The sequence below is a fragment of the Notolepis coatsorum genome (assembly GCF_963971535.1).
Source record: "Notolepis coatsorum genome assembly, chromosome: 20".
NCBI lineage: Eukaryota > Metazoa > Chordata > Actinopteri > Aulopiformes > Paralepididae > Notolepis > Notolepis coatsorum.
The window spans coordinates 29,563,818-29,577,723 of NC_140184.1; the positions used below are offsets into that span (position 1 = coordinate 29,563,818).

The 13,906-nt window shown below is 40.0% G+C and overlaps 1 protein-coding gene across 1 annotated transcript in view; it reads right to left on the bottom strand.

The window, feature by feature from the left end:
* The window catches only part of fbn1 (fibrillin 1), a gene marked incomplete at its 5' end in the record, with an annotated part of 169,565 nt that extends 156,160 nt beyond the window's left edge, over positions 1–13,405 (bottom strand). The window contains 2 exon segments of the mRNA XM_084337094.1: positions 12,995–13,001; positions 13,256–13,405. Of these exon segments, the coding sequence (XP_084193220.1) occupies positions 12,995–13,001; positions 13,256–13,405 (157 nt within the window).
* Between the last annotated feature and the right edge of the window lie 501 nt (positions 13,406–13,906).

Consider the following 13,906-nt stretch of genomic DNA (forward strand, 5'->3'; position numbering starts at 1 on the left):
TGTCCAGTCCACTGTGACCTGAATGTTTTCAGCACATAATTTACACACTACATCATCTCTGGTGCCCCACCCAATATGTAGCCCATAGAGTGCAGCCTGGCTCCATCCTGCCAAGCAACCAGGAGAAACTATAACTATTATGTGATGTCCTCCACAGCTCTCTATTGTCTATCTGTTCTGCTTCTATCAATTATAGTCTCTTCTACTCATTCTTCTCTATATGTCTGAAGAAACAGCTTAAACCAACACTTCATGATATGGGGTGCAAATGCACACTGGGTTTTACCGTAAAGCTTTGAATAGGAATACAAGAAAATAGCTCCAATTAAATGCAACACCGTAGAATTCTCCTCTTTGCCAAGTCTTCAAGGCAGATCTTTAAGCTTTCTTTCATTTGACTTAAACTGTCTCAGCTCAGAGAACCTGCACAACTCATATTCTCTCTGAACAGTCTTACTGAATAGTGGCGTCTTGCCCTTATGAACACAATCATGTATCATCCACTGCAGAACAGAATATGGGCTTAACGTTGACTGGCAATGATGCAAAATGTATTAGAGGAAAAAACACACAAAAGACTTTCCACCAAATTATTACAGACACAACTCTATACATCTCACACCCAGGGAGATAATGGATCTGGGTAAAGAGAGGAATGAGAACGTGTGGGTTGAAGAGAAGAGAAGGAGGGGGAAGTCCCATCTTCTTAACAAATATTTGGGGCTTATATTGAGTCTTAAAATGTTTTCAGAAAACAAAGTGAAAACATCTGTCAACGTGGTGAGAGAATTTAACTTTGTTCCACATCCAACTGAACTTGTTTCATGACTCTTCTTGCAACAAGTGCCACCATCTTGAAAGGAGGCAGGTAACTATTCTGTTCAACGTGAGTTTAGCCTCTCGTGAGAAAATCCTTGAAATAATGACATTTTTATTGGAACAGCAAGTGAAATAATCTCACCCCGTTGGCAGTTTTTTTTCACTCCTTTTAAGAAAATAAAAATGTAAGACTCAATGTAAATGACTTGTTAAGATGGCGATGTTTTATTTTTTTTTGTAATGGAAGAAACGAGGAGCAGAGCTGGCCTCTGATGATGGGAGGGGGTTGTTTTGACAGTAAGAGAGCCCCTCCTAGGCTCAATTAGATCCGTTGGATCCCAGTCTCTCTCTCTCTCTCTCTCTCTCTCTCTCTCTCTCTCTCTCTCTCTCTCTCTCTCTCTCTCTCTCTCCTCCCCTCTCTCTCTCTCTCTCTCTCTCCTCTCTCTCTCCTCTCTCTCTCTCTCTCTCTCTCTCTCTCTCTCTCTCTCTTCTCTCTCTCTCTCTCTCTCTCTCTCTCACACACAGTGAACATAGCAGAGCTGAGATCAGCTGCTACAGTACAAGCATGACCTGGGTGTGGTGGTTTTAAGGTGGGGGTGCAGGGCTGGGGGTGCAGAGTGGGGTGCAGTGTGTTCGAGTCTGGGGAGTGATCCGAGACAGAGAGAGAGGGAGAGAGAGAGAGAGACAGGGAGACAGAGTGAGAGAGAGATTGCTGGCCTCTGCTCAGATAAATACTGGTGACTGGGCAGAGACTGGGGTTGCGGTGCTGGCCTGCCTGTAAGATGTAAAAGTATTGTATCTCTCTCTCTCTCCAAAAATGATTAGGATGGGGTTATGCATGTCTGGGGCATCAGGGGTATGCTGTGAACATACTCCAAATGATGGAATGTTGTCCTTTTTGTCGTCCATTTCTGAATGACTTCACTTACTGTATTTTTCTCCTGTTCTTTTTTAGTGAAGGTGCGTCTCTTTTTTAGCTGCAACCAAGCAGTATAACTCTGTCTGTCAGCCCGCCCCGAAAAAAAATTTAAAAAAAAATTCTCCTCTCACAGTTTTTACACCATGGTCACGGGTCATACCTCAAATCGCGCAGCTTCATTGGGAATGGTGTGCTATTACTTTGTGTAAATTATTGGTTCATGGTGTGGGAATAATTAAACTTTTTGGGGGGCAATTGCCCCATGGAAATGAGTGCAGCAGCTTGCATTCATCCTTTTGAGCATTTTTTCTAGCTTATTATACTGTTCCTACCATTTTCACACAAACTAGGATTTTTTTCTTAACCTGTTTTTCTACTTATAAAGGTTGAAAGCAACGCCATGTTCCCCTTTTGCGTTAAAAAAAATTGGTCTGGGCAGGTGCAGCTAATCAACCCAGGTTTTTCATTGGTGTAGGTTAGCCTTGTTCCTTATACTTTAGCGCCACTGTCTTTCATAATTCATTAACTGCTTGTCCTAGAGACTTGTGGGAGACTGAGAAGAGTTCCGCTGTGGATATCCTCTTACAATTACATTAAAGCACCAGTACAATGATATTAATTCAGTCAGAAAAGGTTATTGTTAATGTTAATGTTTTTTCAGTTTCAGATGTATCATTTGATTTGTTATAAATGTTTTAGTACACCATCTTTGAGCACAGCCAAATCTATAAATATGTTGAGGGGGCATGGCCTTCTATTATTGGTCATACAGAACCAAGCATTTCACCGTAAAGTATGTGTATTTTATTGTGATAATTAATAAACAACCTTGAACTTGAAACTATTCATTGAAATGTCAAGTTACTATTATAATACACAACGCTTTCAATGTTAACAGATTCATGGGACCAGTATGATTGGTTGCTATGGGAGATTAACCTTGCCTAACAGGTGCTAAAAAAATTGCCACAGTTGCTCAATTATAGCAAACTAGTTTCATTACTTGTTTGTGGACTAGCTAGCTGATATCCTTTCCAACTACTGACAACTGACAGATTGATTGATCGTTAGGGTAACTCAAGTATATTATGCAATCTCTTCAGGGAAGCAGATTGGATGTCTGAAATTGTTGGATTATGTTAATATCCAAGGGGATAGATATCAAATGGTACAACAACAACAACAATTCTTACATTTTTGGTAATGTTATATGAACTGTAAAACTGTAAAACATTGCAATGAGATTGAAAAATAAGATTTTCATTGTACTGAATCTTTAAGCTTAGTGCTACTTTGAGAGCACCTACACAATGGAGGGTTGCAATTAATCAGGAATTACATGCTTGCATATATATAATTATTTACAAACAGTTTTTAAATATGTCAGTGTGTGTGTATGTGTGTGCGTGTGTGTGCATGTGCGCTACATGGCTCAGTAAAAGTGTCTGTCCTACATCATTAGTGTGTCTCTTTGCAGATGTCTCAGCCAGCATACAGCCATCTGGACTACATAACTATATTGGATATGAATATGAAAATGACATCTACCATAAACACATAGAAATACCACCACCAAACACATACACACAGACACACTAACATACACACACACACACACCATTGTAAGAGTCATAGTTATGATGTGATGGTTTTCTACTGAAGACCTCCTGCTACTTTACATGTTGCTTACAGTCATGGTCAACAGGATATAGTGTGGGAGAAAAAATTATGCCAAACACAACAGGGTAACCCCCTGGCCTCTGGTGCAGAGGAACTATCATTTATAGTAAGACATCACCCACCACCCCCTTTCCTCTGTCTCCACTCAAAGCATTTCTCTCAAAACATTCTATACTATACTATATTAAGCGCACACCAATCTGGCTTTAGAGCAAAACATAGCATGACCTCTGTCACTATACTTTGGTTGTAAATGATATAGTATCCACCCTGGCCAAAAGAAAACATTGTGCTGCCCTATTTGTAGATCTGTCAAAAGCCTTTGACACAGTTGACGATTATCTACTTTTACAAGAGTGTGTCAGTGTGTGAAAATGGGAAATGCTCAGTCAGTGAGTCAGAGTTCTTACCCATTACAAAAGGCGTCCCACAGGGATCAATCCTAGGTCCTATCTTATTTACCATCATTTATTTTAATCTTCTAAAGCAGAGTGCCCACGTGCCACTAGACATGTTTTGCAAAACATGACACATCTTTGGAATCATTTATGATAAAGGCTTGCTTTAAATTGTATCTGAATTAGGAGATTCTCTTCTCTCTGGCTGAAGTGAGAATTCTCTCTTGATGAACGGCTGTCTGGCAGTCCACACAAGTATGGCCTGAATCTTGAAATATCTAGATTTTCTCTCTTCCAAATGCAGGCTAGTAAATCCCCTGCATCTATTTATCTGTCACTGAGCTTTTACCCTATAGCCAATGGAAATGCTAGAAATGGTCATGTGGGCTGGGAGGACCATGGCAAATTCCTATAGTTTCTCCAATCCAGTGGCTCCAATCTCCGCAGATCGGACCATCATTGCTCACGCGTAACAGAGAATAGAGAGAGGAGTGTGTCCCTGACACGAAAATAAGTATAAAAGAGGAACTCATTGTGGATGTTGAGGATGATCCAGATAATATGAATGGAAAGGACTGTGAGCCAGATAGATGGGACAGTGATGATGACAATCATAGTGAAGGATTTTATGCATTTGAAGCTATGGTTTAAAGTAGCCTACTCTTGTATCAATTGATCTGACAACTATATAATTTATTGTGTAGCTTGAATGAAAATCACCTGTTGATGATTCATGTGTGTAACTATGCTATTTGGATAAGATGCAGTGAGGGACATTGATAGGAGTCCACAACAGAAAATATATATGATGGCGGGGCCTTTTGTTAGAGGTAGTGTGTGGTGTGTGTGTGTGTGTGTGTGTGTGTGTGTGTGTGTGTGTGTGTGTGCGTGCGTGCGTGCGTGCGTGCGTGCGTGCGTGCGTGCGTGCGTGCGTGCGTGCGTGTGTGTGCGTGCGTTGTGTTGCCTCCAAATATGAAGGCAATACCAAAATATATATATTTTCACATTGTCCGCTTAAAAAATGCCAGAACAATATCCAAATAAATGGCTGTCACTCACTGAGGAAAAAGTGTATTTGCACCAAATTTTGCATAGGAGGTCCAAAACACCTAAATAGAACTTTACATGTTGAAAAAGGAATAATTCCCTGGTAAACTATAGTTATTCAACAACAACAACCAAATGCAATGGGCATTCCTTTTATGTAATGGTGACTTTACACTGCAACAGAAATAAAGGGTAGGTTCCCCTGTATCATAAAAGGTATACCACTTGATACTGACTCAAAGAATAAGCTCATAATCTGCAATGGTATAACACTATGTCCAGGCGAACCATTGTCTGTGTAGGCTTAAGATGGTTAATAATATTGGCTTGTCTTTGAGTGGCTGTTAAGTTCATCTTTATGCAGATGACACTATTGTTTATTGTATTACAGACTCTGTACAACTAGCCATTGAGAATCTGCAGCTATCCAACAACAGCCAGCAGAGAAAGAGATTATCCAACGGCGTTGGAGATGGATTGGCCATACACTCCGTAAACCATCCCTGAGCATCACAAGACAATCTCTCAGGTGGAACCCCCAAGGGAAAAGAAAGAGAGGCCGACCACGAAACACCTGGCGCAGAGACTGGAAGATGATTCCAAGAAGATGGGACACACACCTGGGGCCAGCTTGAGAAGTTGGCTCAGGATCGGGATGCTTGGAGAACCCTTGTTGACGGCCTATGCCCCAAACGGGGTAAAAGGCGTAAGTAAGCTATCCTTTAATGCTTTGCAAGATATGCATATTAATCTTAAACCTGTACTTAATGCAAATAAAACAAAATGTCTGATGTTCTCTAGAGCCAAATGTATATAATATCTCTACTGTGTCTAACATAATACAAATAATAGAAAATACAAATATCTTGGCACATGGATTAATGAGAAATGTACATTTAAATGCCATTGCCATATAGACAATCTTGCCAGTAAATTATGGCAGAAATGTCCTCCCTGTCCAGGAACAGAAGCAGCTTCCCAGTGATTAGCAGAAAGAGGGTTGTTGAAGCAGTTGTCTTTTATCTGTCTTGGGTTATGGAGATGTGATTTATAGACATGCGGCTGCTTCATCTCTTAAGGCCTTGGATTTATCACTCAGCCCATAGATTTATCACCGGTGATAATTACTCACCATTTTATCCTGTACAATAAGGTCTGGCGGAGAGGTGTGATTTGCACTGGCATCTGTTTCTGTACAAAGCCATTGTTGGAGATCGTAACCCTTATACCACTTAATTATTGGACTGGACCTCTGAACCGTATCGTACTCGTTGTTCCAATGACTGGCTTACACTTCAGACCAGGGGCGGACTGGGACACAAATTCAACCCGGGACATTCAGATGCACCAGCCCACGCACGGGCCCCGAAATTGGCCCACACAACGGTCGTTATGAAACACTCGTCCCAGTATTAAACAACCCAAGGCTGTGGCTAAGGAGTCAACATCAGAGAGACCAAATCTACACCCCGCCCCTAGATGTGCACTCGTGCACAGTGCACACACACACACACACACACACACACACACACACACACACACACACACACACACACACACACACACACACACACACACACACACACACACACACACACACACACACACACACACACACACACACACACACACACACACACACACACACACACATACCGTTACTTCCTGTCATTGGCATACGGTTTATCTTTTTTACTAACATCTTAGTGCCTCATTAGCACTAAGTGTAGTTAAGTATTAACTACACCATAATAATATTAAGGTTTTGATCCATAGAAATGTCTGTGCTACACAATTTCAGTTAGATTCGATTTATTGTCGTTTAATTTTGCACTCATGACATTAGTTGCTTGCCGTTTAATCAACATCAAAATACCCCCCACTTCCTCCCAGACACCCATTCCAAGAGCCTGTTCACTCTCTCTGTCTCTCCCCCAATTAAACTGTCCTACTCTACATCACCAGCATGTTTCGCAGCAAGTCACTTGTTCCTTCCTCTACTAAACAGGTCTGTAATTCTCAAATATTGTTCTGCGTCTTTTACTAGCAATTTAGTTGACACTGAAGTTAGTAAAATGCCATCCGAATTATGAAAAAGCTTTCTTGATGGAGAAACAGTGTATCAAAAATCTGAAAGAAGGAAAGATTTACTGTTTGAAATTCTCCTAGTTGTTAGATTACTGCTTCACTCTGCTGATCAGCTCTTCCACCTTAGAGCTATATCTCCAGGCAGCCTCACGTTGTTCACTAAGCACAACATTTGACGACACAGAAGCGAATCTTCATTCAAACAGCAATGGCAGGCAGCTCGCACAGTAGAAGCAATCGTCCGTGTTATCTGATTTGGAGAGTCTTCCTTTATTAAAAGGACAACAAAAAACTTCTCTGAAGGCTTATTGTCAGAGAATAGGCTACGGTGTCAGAGAATTAGGAGAATTAGGCTATGCGGTATGCTCCAAATGGCATTGAGTTTCTCTCGTTCGATGTCATGGATAGGCTAGGGCAGGGGTTCCCAAAGTGGGGGTCGCGAGCCGCAGAGGGGCGGTCGCCAGATGATTTCCAAAAAATAAAATAAAAAATTCCCCAAAGAAATTAATATTTTTTTTGTTTGTTTTTTATGCAGTCAGGCCACTTTTAACAATAATTTGTGATGCCATCACAAACACTGGCATTTAAAGGGTACAAATAAAAAAATTCCTGCACCAGAATGCAGGAAATTAAGTCTTTGTAACAAAATAATTCCTGGTGGGGGACCCCCAGACCCCCTGCTAAAAAAGTGGCCTGACTGGGGCTATATTTTGCACTATATTTCCTGGCCTGAATGAATTCCCCAGCGGCACGGTGGTGTAGTGGTTAACACTGTCGCCTCACAGCAAGAAGGTCCAGGGTTCGATTCCCGCTTGGGGACCAGGTTTCCATGATGCCAGGTACTCAGGTGGGGTATCTCCCAGGCCTTTCTGTGTGGAGTTTGCATGTTCTCCCCGTGCTTGCAAGGGTTTCCCCCCCGATAAGATAAACCCAATGGAAAAACATGCACAACAACAGATCGCTAACGCTGTGGCGTCCTTGACGAAGACGGACAGGAGCACTTGGATTGGTCCCCTGGCGCGGCTCACGTTGACGCCTGTCTGCTCCCGGCTGCCCTTGGGGGGGAAGGACGACGGGATGGGTTAATCGCAGAGACAAATCGCATCCGCGATCCTAAAGAGACAATGCATGCGTGTGTGTTCCGGTGTGTGTGCTAAACTAACCGCTGTGTGTACCACTAAAACATTGAGTGTCGTTGCATGCCGAATAAAGACCTCTGCAACAGGTCCTGCATTATTATTATTCCCCAGTCCGGCCCTGGTTAAAAGCCTCCAATGCTTATTACTAGTGTGTGTGCGTTTGAACGTTTGCATGTTTCAACCATACATTTCCATTAAAAACCATACATTTCCTCCTATAATAGTGGGGGTCGCGGCTCTCTCACACCGTTATTTGGGGGTCGCGGCCTGAAAAGTTTGGGAACCCCTGGGCTAGGGGACACAAATTCAGCCTGAGACGTTCAGAGTCGCTCCGGCCCGCACGCACACACGCACACACACTATTGTCACCTATGTGTGTCGTTGCGCTCTGGGTAGTGTATCTGTAGTAGAGCGCTGTGTAGGCTACATCATCTGGATGGACTGTTTCTGTGCGAGCGAGCATGTGTACTATGGAATTTAATCCTGCCGGCGCCACTGCCGGCCCACACACCAGCCCACACACCGGCCCACACACTGGCCCACACACTGGCCCACACTCCAGCCCACACACCAGCCCACACTCTGGCCCACACACTGGCCCACACACTGGCCCACACACTGGCCCACACTCCGGCCCACACACTGGCCCACACACCGGCCCACACACCGGCCCACATACCGGCCCACATTAGTGGCCCACACACCGACTCACACACTGGCCCACACACAGACTCACACACTGGCCCACACACCGGCCCACATTAGTGTCCCACACACCGACTCACACTGGCCCACACCGGCCCGCCGTACAGACCATGTAGCCTGGGAGATGACTGAAATCACTGCAAGAGCTAGTAGGCAATTTTTAAGCATCTTTCTGTGGTAATTTTCATTTTTACATCTAACTTTTTCAGCCCTACCCTACCAAAGTGTGCCGATCGGAGTGGACTAAATGGGCCAGTCAAACCACCCCATAAAAAAAAAAAAAGTAAAAAAGAAAAAAATATATATATATATTTTTTGGACCAGCCCACTTTACTTCCGGCCCATAGGGATTCGTCCCGAACGTCCTGATGGCCAGTCCGGGCCTGCTTCAGACCCCCATTTGCACTGAAATTGGGAAATCTGTTTTAGCTTCTGTGCCCCCAACATGTGGAATGTCCTGCAATGTACCATTTAACTCAATACATTAGTATAATTTGGCCAATCCTTAATGACCATCCTTAATGAAAATCCTTAATGACCAGCCTGTAACATTCTGCCCCTCCTGCCTGACAGTGTTTTTAGTTTTCTTGTATTTTGGAACATCAGCTCCTTTTAGTCCAGTTTTAACTGTGGACAAATTGTATTTGAGTGTTCTGCACATGTTTGCACCCCTGGTCCCTGGAACCTTCCTCCTGCAATTGGGTTCTACCTCCACATCCCACCATCGAAGCGCAACCATTTCACCCCAGTTTGCAGTTGCTTTAATTAATTTATTTTCTTGTTTATTTATTTATTGGCTGTATTCTCTCGGCAACATTGAAAACGAGAGCTTTCTCTCAATGGTATTTTCATTGGGACTCCCTGGAAGAAGAGATCTTGTATCTCAATGGGACATTCCTGGATAAATAAAGGATAAATAAAAAATAAAAATAAAAATAAAAATAAAAATTGAATGAATGAATGAATGAATGAATGAATGAATGAATGAATGAATGAATGAATGAATGAATGAATGAATGAATGAATGAATGAATGAATGAATGAATGAATGAATGAATGTTTTCTATATGAATTGAAAATGTTTCTATATGAATTGAAAATGGGGGACCCTGATGGAAACAAGACAAACGTCTTTCTCAGGTCTGCATCCCCTTAACAATTGTATGTATTGAGCCGTACTGTATTGTACCCATTCTGCAATCTGTTAAATAAAGTTTTCATTCATTCATTCATTCATTCATTCATTCATTCATTCATTCATTCATTCATTCATTCATTCATTCATTCATTCATTCATTCAACTAATTCAATCTCTCTGCTGTCAGTAACCAACCATGGGCTTAATTGTATGTATGTTTACTCTCCAGTCCTGAAATGGCAAAACAAATAATAATAATAATAATAATAATAATAATAATAATAATAATAATAATAATAATAATAATAATAATAATAATAATAATAATAATAATAATAATAATAATAATAATAATAATAATAATAATAATAATAATAATAATAATAATAATAATAATAATAATAATAATAATAATAATAATAATAATAATAATAATAATAATAATAATAATAATAATAATAATAATAATAATAATAATAATAATAATAATAATAATAATAATAATAATAATAATAATAATAATAATAATAATAATAATAATAATAATAATAATAATAATAATAATAATAATAATAATAATAATAATAATAATAATAATAATAATAATAATAATAATAATAATAATAATAATAATAATAATAATAATAATAATAATAATAATAATAATAATAATAATAATAATAATAATAATAATAATAATAATAATAATAATAATAATAATAATGTGACTGAAATGGATAAACGATGAAACAGTTTTTGGTTCCTCCGTTCTCTGAAAGTAATTAAGAGACAACAGAGTTGATTCTGTTCTGTGCATCAAGTTGTCAGAAAGTAGGTTTTTCTTTTAAGATGAGGTTGGACAGAGAAGAAAGGAGATTGTAATACATAATAATAATAATAATAATAATAATAATAATAATAATAATAATAATAATAATAATAATAATAATAATAATAATAATAATAATAATAATAATAATAATAATAATAATAATAATAATAATAATAATAATAATAATAATAATAATAATAATAATAATAATAATAATAATAATAATAATAATAATAATAATAATAATAATAATAATAATAATAATAATAATAATAATAATAATAATAATAATAATAATAATAATAATAATAATAATAATAATAATAATAATAATAATAATAATAATAATAATAATAATAATAATAATAATAATAATAATAATAATAATAATAATAATAATAATAATAATAATAATAATAATAATAATAATAATAATAATAGATACTTGTTTAACTCCCACCAAGGACCAGACAAAACTAATGTTTCTGGCCCTCTGGCCTTCGTCAGTTGTTGAATATGAATTCTCTACATAATATCACAAGCTACTGTAGTTAGTACTGTTAGGTACCTCAATATCACCCGTCAAACTTGTAATCACTTCATCAGTTGATTAGTCAATGAATCCATCTGTTTCCTTCAATCACGACTGTTGCGAAGAAGGTGGATTTGAGGTAGGTTAGTTAGTAATTAAAATAGTTATTTCCTGAAAGATGAGGACCACATGTGATTTAAAGACGTCATACTTCATGACAGCAAATGGGAAACACTTGTGGATAAAACCAACTAACCGATTAGTTCAGAGTAGTTTCGTTGGCCTAGGATGACCCACACAGTTTATCACGTCATAATTCAGATAATTCAGATTCCTTGTAGCTGGTTTTCCGCTTTTTTCATTAACTGTGTGTGCAGCGAGGAAAAAACGTTCCCCTACCCCGACATACACACATGACAAACATCCCCCGCCTATATCGTCAATACATTTCCGTGCCTATATGTTCCATGTATCCCAGAGGCAGTTTAATAGCCTAGATTGAGATCAGTTCTGGCCGCGCTGAGAGCAGTAACTGCAGCAAGACTTTCTCACACTGTGTGTTGTCTTTGGCTCCACGGTCAGGCTTCATTTCCTTTTGTCTTCTGCTGCACAACTGCTGCCAATATTCATGTGAAATATTTCAAGAAAATGAGTTGAAGTCTCTCTCTCTCTCTCTCTGTCTCTCTCTCTCTGTCCTTTTTCTCTTTCTCTGGCTCCCTCACCTTCTCTCTCTCCTCTCTTTCTTTATCCGTCTCTTTCTCTGTCTCTCCCTCTCTCCCGCTCTCTCTCTTTCTCCTCTCTACCCTCCCTGTGCACATGTGTGCGTGTGTGTGGGTAATAGCAATGCTTGCAAATTGTTGGGGGAGTTTGGTCTCTATCTTTTTTTGTCATGAGAATAATGGCATAATGGAATTCCATCCTCTTTTTGGGGTTGGCCTTCTATTAGCATACACAGTCTCATTCAGTAACACAAATACACAGTGCAGTTGAACATAACCACAATGTAACGTTGAGGAACCTCTTTTTGCCCGTACAGGATACTTCTCAGCACAAAAGTATCATGATTTCAAATAACGTCAACTCTGATAGAGGGTGGGAGAATGTTGACCACTCATAAGTTTTGAGACACATATTTAGAAATACCACATTAGCTCATCTTTTTCCAAAAAAAAATATATAATGATTTCCTAAGGAGCGAAATCAGCCTGTGATTGATGAGGTGATGGAGAGGAGGGGAGGAGGACCACCACAGAAGTGGACCCAGTGATTCATCATCCTCAGCATCCTGGGGGCAGAGTTTAATGACTGGAGTCAGCCACAATCTGCCCCCTGTCTCTGTCCTTGGCCATAAAAACAGAACATTGTGACAGTCAGATCACCCACCCCTCACAGAGGCAGCCCCCTCGTCACACTTCCATCTGCCCCTAAAAGAGAGAGAGACACACTGTTGTGGTTTGTAAAGCGACCCCAATAGCACAACACAGACAGGTATTCAGAGTTTAGCCAAAAATAAGGGCATGAATTATTTACACACAAAAAGCGGCACTGACCCTTTAAGGGTGAAATACACTAGAGTCCAAGAAACAACAAATATGCAGCGCTGTCCCTTTAAAGGGCAAACAAAAAGTACACTGGAATATCTTCTTGAGTCCATGGATGAAAATGAAAGTTCGGAGTCTGGTCTCGTACAGACTCACCAGAACGCTGCCGACGGGCAACACAGCAAACAGGGGGTCCAAGGGGAATGGAGTGGGAACACGGGCATCCTCCCGACCAGAGCGCTGCCGACGGGCAACACAGCAAACAGGGGGTCCAAGGGGAATGGAGTGGGAACACGGGCATCCTCCCGACCAGAGCGCTGCCGACGGGCAATGCAGCAAACAGGGGGTCCAAGGGGAACGGAGTGAGAACACGGGCATCCTCCTGTGGAACTATAAAGAGCGATGACGAGGCCTCACCCCAGGAACGAGGTCCACGAAGAGGGAGTAGGGCTCCAGATTCACACCAAACTCTATCTCTCCATCATCGTCATTCTCTGTTAGCTGGAGTCCGTGGGAGGAATAAACATCCTTGAACAGGGAAGATGACAAGATGATGGTGAAAAACATTACCATACACACACAATACTGTACACATACAGTACCATACACACACAATACTGTTCACATACAGTACCATACACACACAATACTGTTCACATACAGTACCATACACATACAGTACCATACACACACACAATACTGTTCACATACAGTACCATACACATACAGTACCATACACACACACACACACAATACTGTTCACATACAGTACCATACACATACAGTACCATACACATACAGTACCATACACATACAGTACCATATACATACAGTACCATACACACACAATACTGTTCACATACAGTACCATACACATACAGTACTGTTCACATACAGTACCATACACATACAGTACCATACACATACAGTACCATACACATACAGTACTGTTCACATACAGTACCATACACATACAGTACCATACACATACAATACTGTTCACATACAGTACCATACACATACAGTACCATACACATACAATACTGTTCACATACAGTACCATACACA